This window comes from Phalacrocorax aristotelis, chromosome 10 (genome assembly GCF_949628215.1).
Source record: "Phalacrocorax aristotelis chromosome 10, bGulAri2.1, whole genome shotgun sequence".
Classification (NCBI taxonomy): domain Eukaryota; kingdom Metazoa; phylum Chordata; class Aves; order Suliformes; family Phalacrocoracidae; genus Phalacrocorax; species Phalacrocorax aristotelis.
In genome coordinates, this window is record NC_134285.1 from 5541415 (window position 1) to 5562901 (window position 21487).

Consider the following 21487-nt stretch of genomic DNA (forward strand, 5'->3'; position numbering starts at 1 on the left):
AGTGTTTCAAATTTCTATACGTGCAGCTCTGATCAGCACTTCTCCTGCAGCATTTCAGCCCAAGAAATATCCTGCTGATGTCAGCAACCGGTAAAGGGCTGGGGCATGTCCTGCATTGGCGTCTTGGCCCAGAGGAGTTTGGGGATCGCTGTGTGACAGCGCAGGTGGAGCGGTTCTTCTGGGCAGAATCTCCATTTTAAGGTTTATCAGAGTTTTCCCTAAGATAGAGACATGTAGACATCTAGTTTCACACGGCCGATAATTTAACTGGAGACAGTACCCTCTACAGAAACATGTATTCCATACAGAAGAATGGAAGTCTGTGAGTGAGAGGCAAAGCCCTGCAACAAGCTGTCTGTGTAATTAAAAAGCTGCAATGAGATGAAATATGAGATGGAGAGGAGAGATAGTTGGAGGCGCTGAGAAAAACAAGTGCTTTCAAGTATTTTACTGCAGAGATGATTGGAGAATTTGCCAGGGGCCTGATTTTCTCCTTGTGCTGTCCTTCGCCAGGTGGCTCAGGCTGTGCAGCCCGGTGGACACCGTCGCTGACCCAGAAACCTCCAAATGCTGATACAGGTGTGAGTGCTGAACCGAGCTCAGGCATAAGGCAGCAGAGAGTCACAGGGCTGCAGAGCTTTAAGCCAGAGCTAATGTCTGTGTCTTGTTGGACTGATGAATGGCTGTGGGTTTGTTTTTTTTTTTTGCTTGTGGGTAGACGACAGCCCGCTTCGCTCTGGGCTAGGTGATGATCCGCTTGCGCCCAGTGAAGCTACAAAGGCGGCTAAAGGCCAAGTGCTGTCGTTGGAAACCAGCTGCAAATTAATACACGGTGTGTGATTAACGTGCTTTTTAAATGCATTCATGTCCTGTCGCACTGGCTGCAGCTCTTGTGTCACATTCCGTGTTCTCAGAACATTTATTAGCCTTACAGATCCCTTGATTATTGCTTTCTCTTTTATAATTAAGCCATGAAACTCAGCATGGTGCAGCTTATGCAGTATTAATTCAAGCCTGGCATGTTCTGCCTGTACCCTAGGCTAAGGCTAAATGCTGGCAGCTGGATTGCTCTCTGCACAGTTGCTATTCTCAAATTTTTTAATATGATTATAAAAATCACATTCTGCGTGCATATGGGCAACTTGGGGCAAGCGGTAGCGAGATGTGGTCTGACTTCCTTGGGAACATGAACTGCCCCTGGCAGTGCTGTGGGATGGGGATTCCTCCCGCCCCAGGCTGATGCTCTCCAGGTCAGGGCTATCAGCTCTGCTTTGGTGCTTACACAGCCCACGTGCTCTTCACTCCCCGCTTGCCCTTCTTGGGACACGCCTATGAAAATGTGAATCTCGCAAGTGAGTTCTGTTTCACTCCTTTTTGTCCTGATTTTCCGTCATATGAGGTTTAAGCTGAATCCAGGATTTCCTAGGAGGCTGCAGCTCCATGTCCACATTCTGTCAGCAGCAGCTGCAATGGCTGTTTGGATAGCTTTCCCCCTGGCTGGTCGCTCCTGCCCCCAGTATGACAGTTTAGCAGTTTGTGTGGCCATGTGGTGACCTGAACAGGGAACAAAAATATCATAAACCATGTGTGTTTTACTTTTTTTTTTTCCTTTATTTTCCATCTTCTGGAAATCAGTTGTAGGCGTCACTGTGCTGAAGGAATCGGAGCTACCGGGAGGGAAGTCGCTGGAATGACCCAGCACCAGTGCCCCAGCCACTGCAGGTTGGAGGGGACAGTTTGAATGCAGGATTCATGAAGTCTGGGCTGGGCTGGGCTGGGTGTTGTGCCACTTTCCGTCTCTGTTTGGGTAAGTTCAAGCAGGTGCCTCCTCCGAGGCTGGAGATGCAGCACAGAATGGGCAGTAATGGGCTCCAGTAGCTCTGCCCACATGGCTCCAGTCTCTAGATGTGCTGGAAGTCCTACCACACTTTGGATGTGGGGACAAAGTGCTGGGGTCCCAGCTATCGAAGAATACACATGACAGTGTCCCTCATCTACTCTGGACATGAGGGAAACATCCTGGAAGCTGTAGGAGCCAGGGCATGGGATGCCTCCGTGTACAGCTGAAAGGCTGCGCTCTTCATGGACCGCTGGTGCCGTAATGCAATGCAGCTCTGCTGTGTGCATGGTATTTACACTCATACACATGCTGCTCAGGTTATCAATTATTACTAATCAACCCATTTCTGAAGAGACCTGAATGCTGATCATCTCAAAGCTTCTGTTTCAAAAAACAGTGCCAAAACCTCTGTGCAGTAAAGCCGTAGTGCAGAAACTCTTTGAGCTCAGACGTTTCCATGGAGATGGATCTTTGATCTCGTTGTGATAAATAAAGGGCGGAGAAGATGCTCCCAAACTAGGGAGGAAGGCAAGGCTGTTCCCTACAGGGCAGAAGTTCTCAAAAGGAATTAGGGAGAAGTGTCTTTTTTTTTTCCCTCCATGATGCCATGTCTGTAGCAATGGCGAGGTTCGAGCTGTCTGCCCACCAGCGCTGCGCCATGGCGTACGCAGAGGACGTGCCTTTCATCCCGCCAGCCAGACGGTGTGCTACACCTTTGAGCTGCCTAATTTAATGCTGCTGAAAAGTCAGACCTTTGTCTGCACAGCAATATTCACCCTATGCTATGTGATTTAGAGAGCAGGGACACACGGTTTTAATACCAGTATGAGGCACGCTTGTTTTCTTGACTGTAGTGAAGCAATCTGAGGAATGACGAGAACAGCTAGTGAAAGTGCTACATTTATGGATAAAATATAGTGGGGGAAAAAAATCACATTTTACTCTGGCATAATGTGCAAAACTGAAGTGTTTAATATGCTGACGTGGAGGTAGTGACCAAAGGCAACAGTCAGGTTGGCTTTATCCACATGGCTGAGCTTTGACTGCGCTGGCGACTCGTGTGTTGTTAAAGCGGTCGGCAGGATCAGGGCTGTTACTCCTGGCACTGGAAATGGAGGCTTCTACGGATGGAGCTGAAAGAGAATTCATTAGGAAAGGGCACAATTAGCTTCACTAGTCACTGAGAACTGCTGCTTAGAGCAAATGTGGTCGCATGCACTTTGGTAGGATGTTTCACGCCGAGATGCGCCATGTCGGCAGCTGAAGGTGATCCCTCACGTTTGAGTGCCTGGACGTGCCCGTACGGCTCTCGCGAGTGCGTTGCGGCCGGCGTGCATGCGTGCCAAGCTGTGCACGCCTGTTTGTGCTGTTCTCGCTCTGTTTGGCAGCCGGGTGGTGGCTTTTCCTGGTCACTTCCGATCTGTTCACAGGATGTTGACAGGTCCGTCCCTTTGTCTCTACTACCAGCACGGCCTCAGAGAGGTTTTTCTGCAGTGTGTACAGTGAGCAAACTATTGTATACCGCCTGTTGCGGTATTTTTTTTTTCCCCTTTTTCAAAAATGTATCTTCCTTGGATTCATTGAGCTGCCAGTTGTCTGAATTAGGGTCTCTCTACTTTAGGGGTTTTTTTACTCCACCCAGGCAAAATGGTGCCTAAGTACCTACTAAGGCTTCCTCCCACCCCGTCCCACCACTGCTTTCACTGAAGCAAATGACCCCTTTGTGCCCTGCCAGATCCCAGATTCCTTAACCACTCAGCCATCACGTTATGTCATTTTAAAGTTCCAGCTTAAATACTTTTTATAAGGATACATGTTGTTTGCAGCGCTGAAAAAGTTATCATATTTTCCAAATATTGCAGAAACCTTCAGTGTTGAGCATAGCCCACAGGTTCACTTTAGAAGCTGACAGGTGTATTTTTTGTTATTTTTTTTGTTTGTTTTTTTCAAATGACCCTCACTGAAAATACTGTCAGGTGGCTCCCTGTTTTTCAGAAATGGACCATTTACCTGAGAAAGCCATGTTGGTGTCTTGTGCACTAGTTCACTGGGAAGGAAATGTGTTGAAAGTGCACACAATATTTAAGATATGTTGAATCAAACTCACTTCCACTGGTTTCAGTGGAGGCTTTAGCCTTGTTTTCACAGGCCTCTTTATCAAAACCTAAAGCATAAAATATTCTAACAGGTCCAAGTTAAGGTTACTACATGGTAATGAAAACAGCATTTTTTTTCCTCAATTACATGGACAAGATGGGATTGCTGTGCAGCCACAGCTGTTCGTCTCACAGCCGTGACAAGCCTGTATGGATGCTGTCACTTAGCAACCATTGCTATTTGTGTTTTAACTGCAGCTTTTTGTTGTTGGCATGTAATGAGCGTTGTAATCACGAGCTCAGTCCCATCAAGGGTGTTTGTTTTTGAGAGGGATGGGCTCCAGGGCTCACCTGTGCCCTGCCCAGCCTATATAAGGGCTAAATCAGAGGAATTGCATGTGTGATGGCTAGTGCAGCTTAATAAGGTTTTATTCTGGAGCTGGCTTGGCTGGGCCAAGCCATGTTTCAAGATGTACAGCCTGGATTCACCGTCTGCCAGACCAGCCTGTGCAGCTCCTTCGCGCTGGTCACAGCCCAGCCCAGAAGCTGGTTCAAGGCCAAGGCTCTGAGCGTGGCTGAATCACCACCTCTCTGAGCAGGGTGACATTGGTTAAGGACCAGCTGAGCTGAGGCAAGCCTTGATGCCCCTGTGCACAGCAGCACAAGCTCCTTGCTCCTCTCCACCGGTCTAGCCTGAAAGCTCAGGGAACATGGGATCAACAGAGACTGGCAGTATGAGGACCAAGAGATAATGAAATAGGAGAACAGAAGGTGTGAAAGTGTATCTGTCTCTTAGGGGTAGTTCACACCTGTCTGGCACTGAAAAGGAGTGAACAGGAGCTGTTTAAGGTAATGGTTTTGCTTTACACCTGATCTGGTCTAACTGGGCAATGCCCCACAAAGAAGCAGGTGCACCCTCTGTCCCAGACACTGTGTTCCTGCCCTTGCATGGAGTTTAACAAATGGGTAACTGTGGAATGAGCTGGGGAGTAACTTGGTTTGGATGAGTCTGTTTTGGAGGCAGCCATGTGAAAGGCATCTTCACAGCCCTGTTCTACATTTCTGGTAAATACAGTCCTCTAACACATTGACCTGCTGTGCTCTAAGCAGAGACTTGGTATGAATATTACAGAAATACTGTTGTCTATAGTTTCATTTTGCTTTAACTGAAACAGTTGTGTAATTGCACTTGTATTGCAGTGACTCTTGATGAAGACTGCTCATTTCCCCTTCCATCTGGGGATGAGTTATAAGCGTATCCACGTCTGTTTGCTTTCATTGCAGCTGTACATCGCTAGCTTTATTCCACCTTGTTCAGACAGACACACTGCTTCTTTGAAAGGAAGTCCTTCCATTTCGCTGTGTGCTGGCTTGCAAGGTATAGGCAAGATCTGTCCTGTCTGCGGAGGAGCCTGTTTGATGCAGGCTGAGGTCTGGCCATGTTAAGCCGTGCTTTATTTCTCAGCGGAGGACAAAACCCACTGCTCTAAAGGGAAATTGCACAGACTACAGAGGTGTTGCTACTGATATATTTTTCCATTGTAACTCGCTGAGCGCTTCTGCAGTGCAGCTGGTTGATGAGTTTCCTCTTTAATGCATGGTGGTTTTTAGAAGTCTTGATGAATATGTATTGCAAGGTAGAGCAAATTTTATTAGAGCTGACAAAAGAAATTGCTAAGATATGCATGGGTTGATCTGTAATCACAGATCACCTATACCTAAGCTAAAGCAACAGCCTTAGCTGTTTATGGCCCATTTTGACTTAGTTGTGCAATTAGCATAATTAGTCAAAGAATATTCTTTGAATTTCAACTGTCCAGTGTGTTAAAACAGAAAATTAACAGCTGTTTTTTTGACAGCTTTTATAGAGCTGAGACAAAGATGCTTATTCTCTCCTGTGTCTGTTTGAGTCTGAGCAGTTAAAGGACAAATCCTTTCTTCAGAGCTTTGTTGAAAGCAACTCTAGGAATTTCATACCTGCATACAGATCAGGCAACAGAACTTGCATTGCCCCTGTGCAGATAAAGAGCTGAACTGAGCTTTTTAATCTTCTTTCACAGTACCAGCCATCAGAGACATACATTTTTCTGATCTGTGAGGTTCTGCCTTGGTATCACTTGTGTTGCTACTTCCTGCTACTCACAGCCCACATTAAAGCAAATGACAGTCCTGAGCCTCAGTGCTTTTTGCATTACACGAGGCCCATTTCTGGCCACAGCCTCTGCTGAAAACGGCTGTAGAGTGTGTGTGTGTTGGAAACACTCTCGGTGGTGCCTGCCTCCTGCAGGAACCATATGCAGCTACAGCACTGATGGTGTGAAAGCAGCAGTTTCCACAGAAATCCATCCCCAAAAGGCAGCTTTGAATTTTCTCCTGTGTCCATAACAGAAGGCCAGGCAGCCCACCTCCTTCTCTGCATCATTGGAGCCCTCAGTGTGTGACAGGAGCGAGCTGGGTGTGTAGAGTTTATGGAGGGACCGCTGTTGTCACATTGTGAAGTGGTAAGTAGCACTTGTTGAAGTGAATGCTCAGTGTGTGGGGGTAACAAGTTTGCTTCTCGAGACTGTCTCCTTGAGAGTTAAACCCTCCCCCAGGTGCACCAAGACCGCAGCTCCTTGGCAAGACATCCCACATGGTGTAAATTCTTAACCCAGCAGAAAGCTGTGTGGCTGCCGAAAGGATCTTGTGGAGGTACAGAAAAAGCTTTGGTAGGTAAGAAGAGGGTTGAAATTGAGTTAGAAGTGTAAGTAAGCAGGGCAGAGCATGTGAGTTCTTAGCAGTGCGCAAAGATGGGCACCCTATAGAAGGTACGGCTTTACAGCATGATGGATGATCCACAGTAATAACTGTTGGTGTATGTTTACTAATTCAGTAGCTAAATTTTTATCTCAAGGCTCACTGCCCTCATTCTGTGGAAAGAAACACGGGATTTCTCTTTTGCTTTCATCTCCCATAATCTCTCTACTCCCTGGCATTTATTCCTCATGCTGCTCAGACATTCATGACTTCACGTTTCTCCCCATTATCAGGTGCAGTCAAATGTCAGTCCAAGAATTTCAGTGTTAATAAGACACTCTACTGTAACTAGAGTGGCAGAGAAAACAAAGTAAGGTAATGTAGTGAGCTCAGGAGAGCGAAGTACAAAATCAGCACTGAGTCCCCTAATTGCTGGAGGTAGAAACCTGTGTTTAATGAATGATGAAAGGAGTCCTTCATTCCCCTTCTAAAGATAAGGAGCCCTCCCAGTTTGTTGTTCATTGGGATTTTAGTGTACAAGCATCCTGTGTATAAAGACTTTAGATAGCAATTAGGCAAATTGTACAAAATTAACAATGTCACCATCACCCCAGCCAATATAAAAAGAAAAAAAGTTCCATTAAAAATTAATAGGTCTGGGAGTCAAGAGACCTCAGTAATAAGCAGTGAAGTTTCCCTTCTGTAACAAGTCACTTTTTCAATTTGCTGATATTCAAGTAATTCCTTGGAGTCTCCTAAACTGCACAACCCTGAAATCACAAGAATTCTAGTGCTGAACAGGAAGAAGACCCAGAAACCTGCTGTCTCCTTTCCTGGAGCATATCTTACCTATTGCCAACACATAATGCTAGTTTTGGAACTATAATCCCTTCACTAGACAGGATTGCTAAAACCCCACAAACAATCTGTACTTCTTTAAAATCAAATCCCCCCTCTCTCACTAACCCTTTCAATTTCTGAGAAAAATGCAGTGGCAGAAAAAAGGCCTTGTTTTTAATATCTTCTGTCTTTCGCAGTGTAGACCCTGCCCGGGTAGAATTGTGTGTCAGAAGCGGAGTCCCTTTCTACTAATGACAGCTGCTGGTACAACACCCAAGGGCTCTGTCGTACGTAAGGCTGTGCACAGAGCAATAGGTTAGTGTGCTGACTTCATTAAAAGGCATAAAGTAAATCTTCAACCTCAGCAGCAAGAAATTCCAACTATCTCTCACCCCACTGTACTGCTGCAGGGGTAATACTGAAGGCAGAGATTGTCGTTCTTCCCCGGCACTAGATGCTATAGCTTCTACTAGCCTAAAAGGAGTGTTGTGTTCCAGCCTCTGCACAGGCAGCAGGAGGTTAAAGGATGCCAAGTAGCACCTTGGTGACAAAAAGGAATACAGCATGCTTTGACCTGCTGGGAAAGGTACCTTGTTTTTGGGGTGTTTTTTTTTTCCCTATGTTTCAGAAAGCTTCTTAGCACATGGCAAGACATTGGATTAAGTTACAAACTACAGCCTACCCTGAGTTTTTTTTAAAAATGGCATTTTTTCCTCAGAAAACGGTGTGGCCATTTGCACTACAGCTGATGTTTTCTAATTGTTTACCAAAGCTAAACATAGGCCTATTTTATCAGGAAGAAACTGCAGGTTTCAGTTTCTCTTACTAGTTAGAAGCTATCCTAGTTCTTTAGGAATGGAGAATAGGAGCACTTTAAAAATTCAGTAAAACAGACTTGCTTCTGGCTTCAATTAAAAGCAAAGTCAGCTTTTTAGCATCACTGCTGAGACCAAACAAGTTATTTTATCTATGGAAGGAAGTTTGTAGTGTTAAGGATGATCAGATTTTGACTCCTTAAATGCCATCTTCTGCTCTAGCCCTCAAAATGCAACAGGAAACTCGAGAACTCTGTTGAATGAATAGAGATATGCACAAGGTCAAAACAAGCATCCCTTACAACCAGTCTTCATCAGTTTTAGCTGCTCTGGCTCTAAAAGGAGCATGCAACAGCTTGTTTTCAGTCAATATTTTGTTTTTTAAAAATGTTTCCTTATGTAGGCATCGTCTGGTGCTTTCTTAAAAGACATGTGACTTAAAGAGAATAAATGCATTTCTTAATGTATTTACTTTGAAAAACAAATCACAGCTTATTGGAGACTACACTTTTTAACAAAAAATTCATCAGTATTAAAGCAAAGATTTTTCTAACCCATTTAACCGCTAACAAAACCATCCTTTTCTCCAATCAGCGTAACACTTGCTTATTCTGTCTCCAGAAAGACTTTATGACTGGCAGCAAAAAATTCTCCTCCAGAAGAAAACTGCTTAACCACTGCAACCTCAGAGCAAAAGATGGCTTCAGTAACAGTCAGCTTCATTATCCTCTATGGTCCCCACAGTAGCAAGGATGTCCTGTAAGAGGGACTGAGGGCTTTTCTCCACATGGTCACTACTTTTATTTAGCTCATCACATAGCTCTTCTAAGTCTATTGTACCCAAAGCTAGCATCATGCTCTCTGGATCTTGAAAATCCACCCCATGACCACCATCTGTGGGAAAGTTCTGGGCCAGAGAACCCTGCCTTAGTGTCCTTTGTAACCAGGCAAGGCCGTGGCTTGCAGGCGAATCTCCAGTCCCTTGTGAGTAATCCAGGGTACTGTCTGGATAGAAAGCACCTCTTAAGGAAAGCAGTATATCACAGGCACTCTGACCTACTGGTTTGTCACAGTCACACAAAGACCGAAACAAAAAGCTGAACAGTTTTGCTCGGCAAAATATTTGCAGCAAGTCATTTGGATGAATGGAACTAGTGACTGCAGATGTGACAGGAACATATGGGCATGTAGGAAGGCCAAGCTGGCAAATGGTCCGATTACAGAAAATTCTGACCAATACCAAACTCTGAAGTCTGACTTCCCAGTCTAAGTCATGCTCCACAGTTTGGATCACTCTAGAGACAAACAGCTCTGTATCTTCCAGCTGACCTATGCAGCCTTGGCTCAGCCACTCAGTGAAGATGCTGATCACAGCCCTCCTAGGAAAGCCCTCTGGGTCTGTCGACAAGATTTCTTGAAGCTTTGCTACAGCATTCTAAATGTAAAAAGACAAAGAGAAAGCACAATGAAGGGAGGAACACGCAAAGAAACAAGAACAGCAGAAGTAAAAAAATCTAGTCTCTTCATTACTGGTTGTGAAATCTACCTGCATGAGTGCAGTTAACTTGTGAAGAAAGTTACCAGTAGTACAGCAGTAAACTGATGGGTAGTTGTGCTTGATGCTGCAGTGGGCTACACAAAGTCACCGTACCTCTTTATTACACTGATCCTGTGCAACAGGTGACTCGGGAGCAAAGTAAGTAACGAAGGCCAAGTGTCCCATAGCAGTCACGGCACTTGCTCGCACGTAGCTTTCTGGATCCTCAAGAAGATTTTCTGTAAGCCTCAGCACCTCCGAAGACAGGAGAGACTGCCTGAACTCATTGTAGTCTGTAAACAAGACAGTAGTCCAAAGAAGCGAGGCTTTATTCTCCTAAAGCATGAAGCTGTTTCCAATGCAAACAGTTCTTTGCGTCATACAAGGATGCCCACTGACTGCAGGGACAGCTGCCAGTGAGCTGAGCCACTGCAGAGACCAGGCAGCTGCTCACAAGAGCACAGACACTCTGTGTCAGGCTCCCCATTTTCCAGCAGCTTAGTGTCTTTCAGTCAAGCCCTACTAGACACTGGAACTTAGAAAAATCCATTTACAGTTGTTCCAGCAGCAAGAAAACACTTTCTCTGGGCAAGCAGGGACATGGTTTCAGCCTCATCCAACTTATGACTTTGCTTAAAGGAGGAAAAAAATCTTCCTTTCTTGTTAAGGCATACAGCAAAGAAAAAGAATGCAACTGCAGCACTGGGCAGGGCTGCAGGGTAAACTGCTAACGCAGCAGAGTGTACTTCCTTTGTAACCTGGGGACAGCAGTAGTCCGCAACATCCCCCTCTCTTCCACCATCGCAGAGCCACTGTAGGAGAATTAACATTGCATTAGCGCTACCTGCTGCAAAGCCTGAGCTACCAGTAAAGAGGAAAATCAGTAATTAATCCAAAGAATGCAAAGCAGATCTAGGCTTTTAGCCTCCTAAATCACAGCCCCCAGCCTGCTGAGTGAAACCAGACTCCACTGCAGAACAAACTGAAAAAACCAAAGTATTACCTGCCATTAAGCATTGTCACCTGCCTTAACATACGTGACTCAACATATACGCCTCTCTCAACACACCTCAGTTTAACTCACCAAAACTGCCATTAAGGAGGGCACAGCAATCTGAGTTCAACAGAGAAGTAGGATAAGTTTATTGATCTTTTTGTCAGATTTTGATTACGATCCAAGAGTAAACATCTTGGCACTTCCTTCTTTTCTTAGCCCTCCAGTTATAGGTCAGAGGATGCTTCACAAGCCTGACTGACTTTCATAACATTAAAAGAAATACCCCTATAATCTGAACTGTTAAATGCCTGTACCTACCTCTCAAGTGTTCAATCATGTCAGTGAGGAACTCCAGAGAAGAATCTCTTACTTCCCAGCAAGGACTGCACAAATGCTTCTGCAGCACCAAAAACACATCTGTAAAAGCCAAGTGACAAGCCTGAATAGACATGAAAGGCAACAAGCCTTACCAAAGCAATTGCTGTACAACCTCTGTATCATTTTATCTGATGCAATCCCTTTTGCTGCTGCTGTGTGCTTCTCCCAGAGTTCTTCAAAGCACTGTTTGGGCAGCTAAACCGAAATTCAACATAACTGCAAACAAATGAATCCTAACTGCTTTGAGCAGGAAAGTAGGCAAGAGCAGATTTCATATATGCCACTAGCTGCTGTTTGTCCCAAACTGAATAGTTTCATTACCTCCCAAGATCTTCTTAGTTTGTTGCCACTGGCTGTTGGAGTAGGACAGTCCATGCAAGCGCGCCAACCAGTTGGATGTAGCTTGAAATGTTTTCTTTAGAACCTGAAGCAATATAAAGCAGGTTTACTTTACTACAGGAGGAGGCATTGTTGCCTTTATGCTAGATAAAATTCATTTTAGCCTCAAACTTACACAGAATTTCCTCAGAGTAAACAAGTACATGTGCTTTCTTACTAAGAAGTAAGCCAGAAATAAATGGTACTTCTATAACATTTCTAACAAACACCTAGAAAATGCCTGTTCTCAGCTTAGTATTATAAAGTTCTAGTACCTCCAGCTTTTGATTTGCAGATGTCATCAGTCATTCAAACAAAACAAAAACCCTTAATGCCAAGAATTCAATACTTAAGGGCCATGTCAAGTTGAATGTGTTGGTGCTACTCTTTGACGTGATGGCTCCTATCTTTCCAAGAACACTCAATGTATTGGTCAGTTACTCATTAGAATTATAGCTATTGCCTGCAAGCAACCCGAACCAAGACAAGTCTCCTACATATTTTAATACAAACTCTGCTAGGAACAAATATTGTCAGACACTTTCTCAAATCTGCATCTCACTGAGGCAAGCTAATAGGCTTGGATCTCTCCTTAGTTCTATACTCACCGTAGGGCTGGTGTTTGGACTCTCCAGGTATGCCAGAAGGACATCAAATAGACTTCCTAAGAGTATATCACAGCCTGAAACACAAAAAACAAAACTAAAGGACCAATACTGAGAGAAGGCGCAGCTGAACTGCAATTCAACTTCTGTAATACAGGAAGACACAGGATTGTAAAACTGTTTTGGAGAAGAAAGCAAGTACAGTCCTCAGAGTAAAGGAGAAACATCCTATTTCTCACAATCACTAAACTTTTTTAATTACAGCATTACCTGCCCTAGCTCATCAACAGAATGCAAGCTTAGCCAAGACAGTAGGAAGAATTGGAAGAAATGAATAAATTTCAGAAATAGAAGCTGTAGTCTTCATTCAGAAAGATCAGTGAAGGGTAATGAAAAATTCTGCAACTACAGAATATTTAAAAAAAAAATAAAGTGCAAAGATTAACTCACATCTTTTCTCCGGGAATGCTGCTAGGACATCAAGAGCTGACCTTTGTACTCTGAAGCAATTGATCAAGATTCGGCTTATCGTGCTTCCCAGAGGAGAAGCTGGACTCAGGAAGCCATTACAGAATTGTAATATCGTTATGAGAGAGCGTAGCAAAGATGTGTAAGGTAAATCCACTAGCAAATGAATCTAACGGGAAGGGAGAAAGGAGAAAGTAAAAAAAAGGTTTCCAGCAAAACTCTCAAGCATGAATACAGAGCAGGAGTTTTTGGTCAGGAGGCAGCAAAAATTGCAATTTCTAGTGTGTTCTTAAGGTACTACAATGCTAATAAATACAAACAAATTATCTTGCTCTCTCCCAAGAACTATCGCACAGATGGAAGGAGATTCTTCTCACTGCATGGGAAAGCAGTTCCATTTATGTTTTTTAACTGGATGAATAATTGCAGTAGAAGTAAGGTATGGTAACAAAGTCCGTGAAGATGGATTTAAAACTAAGTGCAGTCCCTCTTTACAAGCCTCAGTATTCTTCTGTTTTCCTATTTGGAGTCTACTGTGCTGGATTTCTTTAACGTATGGAAACCCTCACTGTCAACTCCTCTCCATGTTCTGTTAAGCCCTACTGCAAAAGTCTGCAGCCAATCTTAATACTATCTTTCAAGGACCAATTTGATCCCCAGGCTTTTTTCCTTCTCTGAATGTTACCAGAGACAGCAGCTCCTGCAGATGTCCAAGGGTCTGACACAGGAGACTAACACAAGATGACTTGGAGGACAGAAGACTTTCAACAGCAATGGGATCGCTAACAGACTCATCCAGCAAACCTAGAGGACCAAAGGAGGGAAGAGCTCAGGTTGTTAGTGAATACAAAGGACCGTGATTTTTAAAGTTATTCAAATTATTCAGATGACATAGTATGAATATCCCTCCAAATGCAACTGTCAGGATGCTGCACTTCAACACAAACACTGCTATTGTCCTTGACTTCTACTCTTCCTCCTCCAGCTTTGTCTGCACCAGACACTCAAAACACTGGCAAGCAGACTAGCCTCTAACTTTTCTATCACAACTGTACCTGCGTATTCCAGAGGCTGGGAGGCTGCTCTCAAAATACAGTCCATTGGCTGAAGTAGAACAGTCAGTGCCTGAATCCTCACATCTTGTGGGCTTCAAGGAAGAAACAGCAATTACCAAAACAAGAACACCTCACTTCCTTCCCAAACATCTGCCCCCAAATGCTGAACAGAATACTGTTTTTCATGCAGGCTTTTAAACAAGCCAGCAATGACAGAGCAATGGAAGCATTATCACAACCCAAGCCTTCTTCCAGGCTTCCCTGGCTAACTGAAAGCAGAGGAAAAATGGCTCAGGAATTTAGAAGCAGCCTTATCAAGCTATGCAAATAGAGAGTGGGATTCTGTGTAAGAAGGGGGTTTAGAGAGAGGTATTTCTTGTCAACAAAATGGTGTCCTTATATCTTAAAACACAGGTGTTACTTAGCCTGTAAGTCAGTATCCACATGTGCTGTATTCATCTGAAGATTTCTTGATACTTTTTCACTACCTAAATGGGCATTATGGAGAAGATGCAGGCAGACTTCTGAGAGGTGCACAAGACAAGAATCTTAAATTGCAACAGTGTAGATTCCAACTGGATATACAGAAAACACTTTTCATATTGAAATGAAGCACTGGAACAGGTTGCCCAGAGAAGCTGTGGAATCCTCACCCTTGGGGATATTTGAAACTTGAATGGTGAAGGCCCTGAGCAATCTAATCTATCTTTGAAGTTAGCCCTGCACTGAGCAAGAGGTTACATTAGAGGACTTCTACAGGTTCCTTCTAACCTAAGTTATTCTACAACTGTCGACAGAGTCTCCAGATGCACTCTTCTGCTCCACTGCATTGAAAGCTCTTATACTAGTAAGTGTTTTTGTAACCAGAAAACTTAACAGAGACTACTGGATGTGACAGGCAGTCAAACTGTGTCAATCTGAATCAACCCTGGCATTATAAAGTTACAAGAGTTTGCTATTTCCTCCTGAAATTGGCTGGCTGTAGGCAAGATGCAAGTGTACGCACATAAACATGATACTGTCTCCTTTCACCTCGCTCTCTTTGAAACGGTATTATTCTTACTATCAGTGTCTGAAGTTTGTTAGCTACTGGTATGGTTCTTGCCAACCAGTCTAATATATTAAGGAATGCAGGGAAAAATGCAGTGAGGAAAAAAAACACAGTTATTGGAAACACACCAGAGATATTAGTACAGAAATATTTGCAGAGTGCAAAAACTTCGTTGCAGTCAGTCTTACCGTTTGTAGATCCTCAGAATTCCCACTGCCAAAGGACCCGCTTGTAGTGGGGTTAAGCGTTCCAGAGCAGAAGTCACTAATGGCCAAAAACTGCCTTCAGGGTGACAAAACACAGGGGACCTGAGAAGAAATAAGTGTAAGTAATATGTCCTATTAGATGGTAGAAAACAGATGATATCGCTCATCACTGGATTCAAGGTCCCAGAAGATCTTTACCGTGCCATGTTAAGCAAAAGATTCACCAGCATGTGCTGTGCTTGAACAGTCTCTTCCATCAAAAAGGATTCTATTCGCTTTGCTATACCTAACCAAAGTACTTCAGTCCACATAGCATGACAACTGCCAAACAAACTAGTTAACAGTTTTAATGACCGCTCGATGTGAGTGGCAGAGCTGGACTGAAGTGAATCTTCTATATGCTTTATAATCATTTGGGCACATGCTGGCCAGTCACAGTCCTTTGTACTGACAGGTTCAATCATTTCAGTCTCTACAGAGAAGATGAGCATGTGCACCAGAAGCTGATTGGCAGCTGAAGCCACAAACAGGCTGGGATCCCCTTGCAGAGTGAAGATCACATCTATGCCTCCTGTGTGAAAACAAAACAAGTCACTGGAGGGGAAAACAACAGCCTTCCTATTGCGAGATGGAGCCTTGTTGCACTCCAAACATATGTTATTCTAATTCAAGTACCACACAGCTTTAAATTATGTTGGTGGTGTTTTTTATACTTTATTTTGTAATCTCTATGGCATTTCAAAGTCAGCCAGTCCCTTAACAACAAACAAACAAACAAAAAGCAAGCAAAAGAAGAATGTAAAATTGTTTTCAGGTCCTCTGTTGTTTTTAATAACTCAGGAACAGAAGAGGACTTCAATATAACATCAGTAGTATTAGGAGACTTGACAGGACACTCACTGAGCATTTATAGAAGGAGCCTGTACCATCGCTGAACACAACCAGTAGGAAAAACACGAACGGCAGCAACAGTACTACTTTTCCATCACATGGACAGCAGTGCATGCTGCACGTTAACACCAGTCCAGTCTTCTAAACCCTTCTGTACATGGGATCTAAAGTTGGTGTTAACAGCAGAACTCGCATAGCTGTGTAACAACAATGGGACTGCAAATGTGTGCAAGTATTAAGGAATAAATGAGCCCCTGGTTATTTTTTCTGCACTAAAATCATACTGAAATTCACCTTTTAGTAAGAGTTACAAATAATACAGAAGGCTTTTAATAAGCTATTTTTATCATGTGTTTCATAAGATGTGCCTCTTTCCCCTCTAAAAAGGGCACCATCTGCAATGTTTGGGAAAAAATAATAAAAAAGATTAAATGCATAACTAATTTAACAAAATCCCCATCATCCTTCAATGACTTCAGTGTTTTTGACAAATGGCTTACTTTTATCTTAAGTAAATGAAAACTGTGTCTCTCATTTGACATCTGAGCAACAGTCTGGAACGGAAGAGACAGAGAGGATTTGGGGAGTGACTAGTCTTAGAAGTACTCACCACCATTGCAGAGGAAGTGGAGGGCAGGCTGGTGATGCATCATGCTGTGCACACCCTCCACCCAGCCACTTCGCACAGATGCATCTTCCCACACCGCGCTGTTCAGAGGCCCATCCCTGCCAAAGAGCCTGACCAACAGCTTCTCCTGCTGAGGCCAGAGGAGAACACACAGAGTAAATGGTAAGCAGAAGGGCTCAAGGGGAGTGGAGAGCCTGCTCTGTCACCCAAGTCAAGTGTATCAATACTGTACTGAAACCCTCACTTGCTAGAAGTATCACTAAAATGGAAAATTTTCAGACTCCTGTGATTAAACTTATCTGTCTCTTTCATGGATAAAGCAATAGAGGTGTTCAAGACCAAAACTGCTTGTTTTTAAGATGGTAGGGACAACTTATGTATATATCAGTTCCATTAGGCTGCTTTATGTAGTTGTGTGCATCTGTTCCCTGAAGGAAGCCTTTTGAGTTTTGTACTGTAAATGTATTCCATTGTATAAAGCGCTGCTTTAAAAAGCTCCCTTGTTTTTGCAGGGAATCACGAGATTTTCTGTCAACCTATTATGGAGGGAAAACTACATCTGTTAGTGCAGTTTACATCTACAGGATCTGTCTGGGGGTACAACATTTTGCAACGACTGCTGGGAGATAGTGTAATCTCACGTGCTGTTTTGAACTGGAAATGAGAAGCACTACATTAGCATTCATAGTACTACTATGGCAAGACAGAAGTAAGAAGACAGCAGCTTTACATGAGATCTGAGAAGGAACAGAATGACTGCAGGTCTTCGTTATCATATCACTATTTGCCAAGCTGTTTGATGTATGCCAGAAATGTTATAAGCAGAATATGTACATTTTCAGGTGTCCTCCATATAGAAAGAAGAAGCAGACACATGGCACCAGGTACCTGGGTAGCTGACTCACCTGCAAGTGTTGGAAGCGGCTTTCGGAAGCAGCAAGTATCCCAGCTAACCGCAGAGTAAAGGAGAGGATTCTTGGACTGGGCTCTGGCAGTGCCAGCACAGAGATGATGAGCTCTGTCAGACAGGGGTTGTCCTGCACCAGCTCCATTGTAGGATCTAGAATCACAGAATGTCCTGAGCTGGAAAGGACCCACATAGATCATAGAATCCAACTCCTGTCCCTGCACAGGACAACCCCAAATTCACACCGTATCTCTGACGGCATTGTCCAAGTGCTTCTTCAATATCGCCAGGCTTGGTGCTGTGATGCCTCCCTGGGGAGCCTGTTCCAGGGCTCCACCACCCTCTGGGGGAAAAGCCTTTTCCTAATATCCAGCCTAACCCTCCCCTGGCACATCTCCCTGCCATTCCCTTGGGTCCCATCCTTGGTCACCAGAGAGAAGAGATCAGCGCCTGCCCCTCCTCCTCCCCTTGTGAGGAAGCTGCAGGCTGTGATGAGGTCTGCCCTCAGCCTCCTCTTCTCCAGGCTTCTCCAGGGACTTTAGCCACTCCTCGTACGGCTTCTCGTCTAAATCCTTCACGAACTTCATGGCCCTCCTCTGGACACTCTTTAGTAGCTTTATATATATGTATATATGTAGAGATATATATATATATGTATGTATATATGTATGCAATACACTGTGGCACCCAAAACTGCATACAGCACTCAAGGCGAGGCCACACCAGCACGGAGTGGGACAATCGCCTCCCTCGACAAGCTGCAATGCAGGGCTTGATGCACCCCAGGACGTGGTTGGCTCACGTCCAGCCTGCCATCGACCAGAACGCCCACGTCCCTCTCTGCAGAGCTGCCCTCCAGCCTCTAGTTCCCCAGTCTGTATGTATATCCAGGGTTACTGTGCCCCAGGTGCAAAATCCAGCCCTTGCCCCTGTTAAACTTCATACGGTTGGTGATTGCCCAGCTCTCCAGTGTGTCCAGATCCCACTGCAGGGCCTCTCTGACCTCGAGAGCAGCAGTTGTCGCCCAAGAAGGGGCCAGAAAACAGCGGGTCACCGCCAGGACTTCTGTCCGCTCTCACAACCCGAGCGCTCGCCTGGGCTGAGGGTAACCCCGCACAACTGTTAGGGCGAATCTGGGTTCATCTGAAGCCCAAGCCCACGTTCAGGCCTCAAGCTCTAAACAGCCTTTCCAGGTGTCACCGAGGGAGCGGCACCTCTGAGGGAGGCTGCCCCGGGATCCCGGCCTGCGGGCCTCCCCCCCCCCTCGGACAGGCCCCTGCCGGTGCCCGCGGGGGGCCCCCGCAAGCGGCGGGACTCACCGAGGTCCGCCAGGCACCGGAACCAGTCAAGCAGCTTCTCCAGGCAGGTGTCGTCGGAGCCGGGCTGCCGCGGGTCAGCCAGGGCGGCGCAGACGCGCGGCAGCAGGAGGGAGCACTCGTCGGTCATGGCGAAGCGGCGGGCTCGTTCTCAGCGACGTGGCGGACCCCCCGTTACCGGCACAGACCCGCCGTGCCGGCCGCAAAGCGACTGTCGCAAAGGTGGGGGCGTGGCCCTGGCGGCGCGGCGGGACGCTCTGTCGTGTGGGTACGGCAGGCCCCTAGGGGGCTACGGGCGGGGGCCCCGCCGTTGCTCTGAAGGCGGTGCCGCGGCGGGCTACAGTCGGGGCCGCGCCCCGCCCGGCGTTGTCCCTGCGCCCCCGGGCACAAGCCGCCGGCGGGGCGGCGGAGCGGAGCCGGCCCTCCCAAGGGCTACGCTCCGCAGCCCGCCAAGGTTTCCCTGCCTCTCGGGTCCACGCGGTGGCACTCGCGCTCCGCCGCACGGCCGAGCCTCGCCTGGCCGCGATCGGAGGCGGCGGCGGAGCCGCTGCGGGGACCGGTACCCCCGGCCCCGCCAGGCCCTGCCCACTCTGCGCAGGCGCCGGCCTGCCGCGCGGCTGGTTGCCATGGTTTCCGCAACCCGGAAGTGCCGTGAGGCGGGGGAGGCCGGCGCTCGGCTTAGGCCGTCATCGCGGCCACCCCCTGCCCTGAACCGGGCGCCATGACCCGAGGCCGCCTCCGCCGCTCCGCCGCTCCCTAAGGGCTCCCTGCTACCCTCTCGCCATGGCCCGCGGGGCTGGCGAGGCGGCCGCGGAGGGGGAGCTGGTAAGGAGCGGGCGGCGGGGAGGAGGCGGAGGCGGAGGCCTGCCTCGGCCCGGGAAATACTCCCGCCTGCCCGCGGGGCCCGGGCGAAGTCTGGAGCCCTTCAGGCTCGCCAGGCCGGCGAGGCGGTGGCTAGGAGGGGTTGTTCAGCCTGGAGAAGAGAAGGCTGCGGGGAGACCTTATTGCAGCCTTCCAGTACTTAAAGGGGGACTATAGGAAGGCTGGGGCGACCTCTTCAGCAAGGCCTGTTGTGACAGGACAAGGGGTGATGGCTTTAAACTAAGGGAGGGTAGGTTTAGACCGGATATAAGGAAAAAATTTTTTACGATGAGGGTGGTGAAGCGCTGGAATGGGTTGCCTGGAGAGGTGGTAGATGCCCCATCCCTGGAAACATTCAAGGTCAGGTTGGATGGGGCTCTGAGACACGTGATGTAGTTGAAGACGTCCCTGCTCACTGCAGGGGGGTTGGACTAGATGAGCTTTAAAGGTGCCTTCCAACCCAAACCAGTCTATGATTCTAGGAGGGGGAGGGGGGTGGCTTTGGTGTATTTCCAGCCTGCAGGGGTCTGGGTCCTGCCTGTGGCTGGCTGGGAGCATGGTGGAGGGGGGTTAGCAGTCACTTCCCGCACCCTCGGCAGCCAGATGGAGGTTTTGAGGGCCTTTGCTTTGAGCCACCATGTTCTCTCGTTGTCTGTCTTAGGTGGCTCTTGTTGGGCCTGTTTTGCAAGAGCAAAGGGACTGAAGTTTTCCAAGGACTGGGGTATTTTTGTTATTGCACATTTATATCCCAGTGAATGTTTTGTTGTTTACCTCCATCTATCAAGGCTAGGCGCCTTCCAGATTCTCCAGTTCCTAATGTGATAGCTGCAGTTAGGTAGAGAGATCTCCCAGAGTGATAAAAAGGCCTTAAAAATTAAAAAAAAGAAAATTGGTGTGCTGCAAGGAATGTTGCCTCAGGAAGTTAAGGACTATATGGTGCGGTATGTGAGATGTATACCCCTCAGCCAGCACAAAAAGTTGTTTTACCTGCTCTGCTGTTGTCAATCCCAGCTCCTGTTCCATCAACCAGGGTTCTCAAAAATACTTCACCCTGCCCTGCCTCTTACAGAGATAGATCAGCATCTGTCTAAAGAATGGTGCTGCAGCACTGAGCACCACGGCATCAAGCAGCAAGTGGAAATGTTCTTTCTGTGAGGGCAGCTTACATTCAGATACTTTGAAAGCAAAGTAAAAATTTTCCTTCTGCTGTGGATATGCTTGTGTTTGAGAAGCTGGGAAACTTGTCAGCTCAATCTGAGGAAAAATTAACCACTTCTTTCCTTCCTTGGTTTAAGGGATTTTTCTCAGCCTGATCGTTTCTCCAGTTGAGTTTACTGAACGTTCCCATAGCATAGCAAGGGTAGGAACAAGTGAGTGAAGAAGGGGACAGACGGATGAGTTGCTTATTCACCCTTACTGGTGGAGGGATTAATGTAGAACCAGCATCTGAAGGTTCAGCTGTTGTAGTGCACTGGAGTGCATAAGTCTCTGTGGGTTGAGTCTGAAGTGACTTGCACTGTATCCCGCAGAACGTTTGTATTAGAGTAAATAATGCTTGTTTTTTGCAGTGGTGGTGACACATTTACCATTTAAATGTATTGCACTCAAACTCTATTGTGATAATAACAGGGTATAAAGTTTTCTGGATGTGTATTATAACCAATTACTTGGTAGCAAATGTCACAGTTAATGTTTCTATTTCCCAGGGAGGTGACAGCCTGTCTGTGATAACCTGTGAATCAGATACAGAAATGGTGAGTTTTATCGATGGCACGCTGTGGGTTAATGCCTTAAAAGGCCTCTCAGCATGGTCTTGCAGACACTACATCGGCATGATGCCCCTGGTCGATAAGACACCCTTCAGAGGAGAACAATGTTATTG

The 21487-nt window shown here is 46.2% G+C and overlaps 2 protein-coding genes across 6 annotated transcripts in view; one reads left to right on the plus strand and one right to left on the minus strand.

Annotated features, from left to right (window-relative positions):
- Positions 1–8778: 8778 nt before the first annotated feature.
- On the minus strand, positions 8779–19344 carry BRAT1 (BRCA1 associated ATM activator 1). 2 transcript variants are annotated; one of them, XM_075104860.1, is made up of 13 exons: positions 18748–19344; positions 17427–17581; positions 16504–16651; positions 15201–15573; positions 14985–15104; positions 13746–13837; positions 13376–13494; positions 12673–12859; positions 12226–12299; positions 11561–11663; positions 11180–11278; positions 9979–10157; positions 8779–9762 (listed from the first exon to the last, which is right to left on the minus strand). In XM_075104860.1, the coding sequence occupies exons 1-13, from the start codon at positions 18872–18874 to the stop codon at positions 9031–9033; spliced, it is 2508 nt and encodes an 835-aa protein (XP_074960961.1). In that variant the 5' UTR covers positions 18875–19344; the 3' UTR covers positions 8779–9030. The 2 variants fall into 2 exon arrangements, with proteins under 2 accessions (XP_074960961.1, XP_074960962.1); XM_075104861.1 differs by having other exon boundaries at positions 16504–16648; positions 18748–19317.
- A 31-nt stretch (positions 19345–19375) lies between these two features.
- Positions 19376–21487, plus strand: part of IQCE (IQ motif containing E) — a 28464-nt gene continuing 26352 nt past the window's right edge. For 3 of the 4 annotated variants that reach the window (XM_075104863.1, XM_075104864.1, XM_075104862.1), the window contains exons 1-2: positions 19393–19569; positions 21312–21359. In XM_075104863.1, coding sequence (XP_074960964.1) covers positions 19528–19569; positions 21312–21359 — 90 coding nt within the window. In that variant the 5' untranslated portion in view covers positions 19393–19527. Of the gene's footprint in view, positions 19570–21311; positions 21360–21487 lie in introns of all 4 variants that reach the window. The other variant, XM_075104866.1, reaches the window with a different exon arrangement.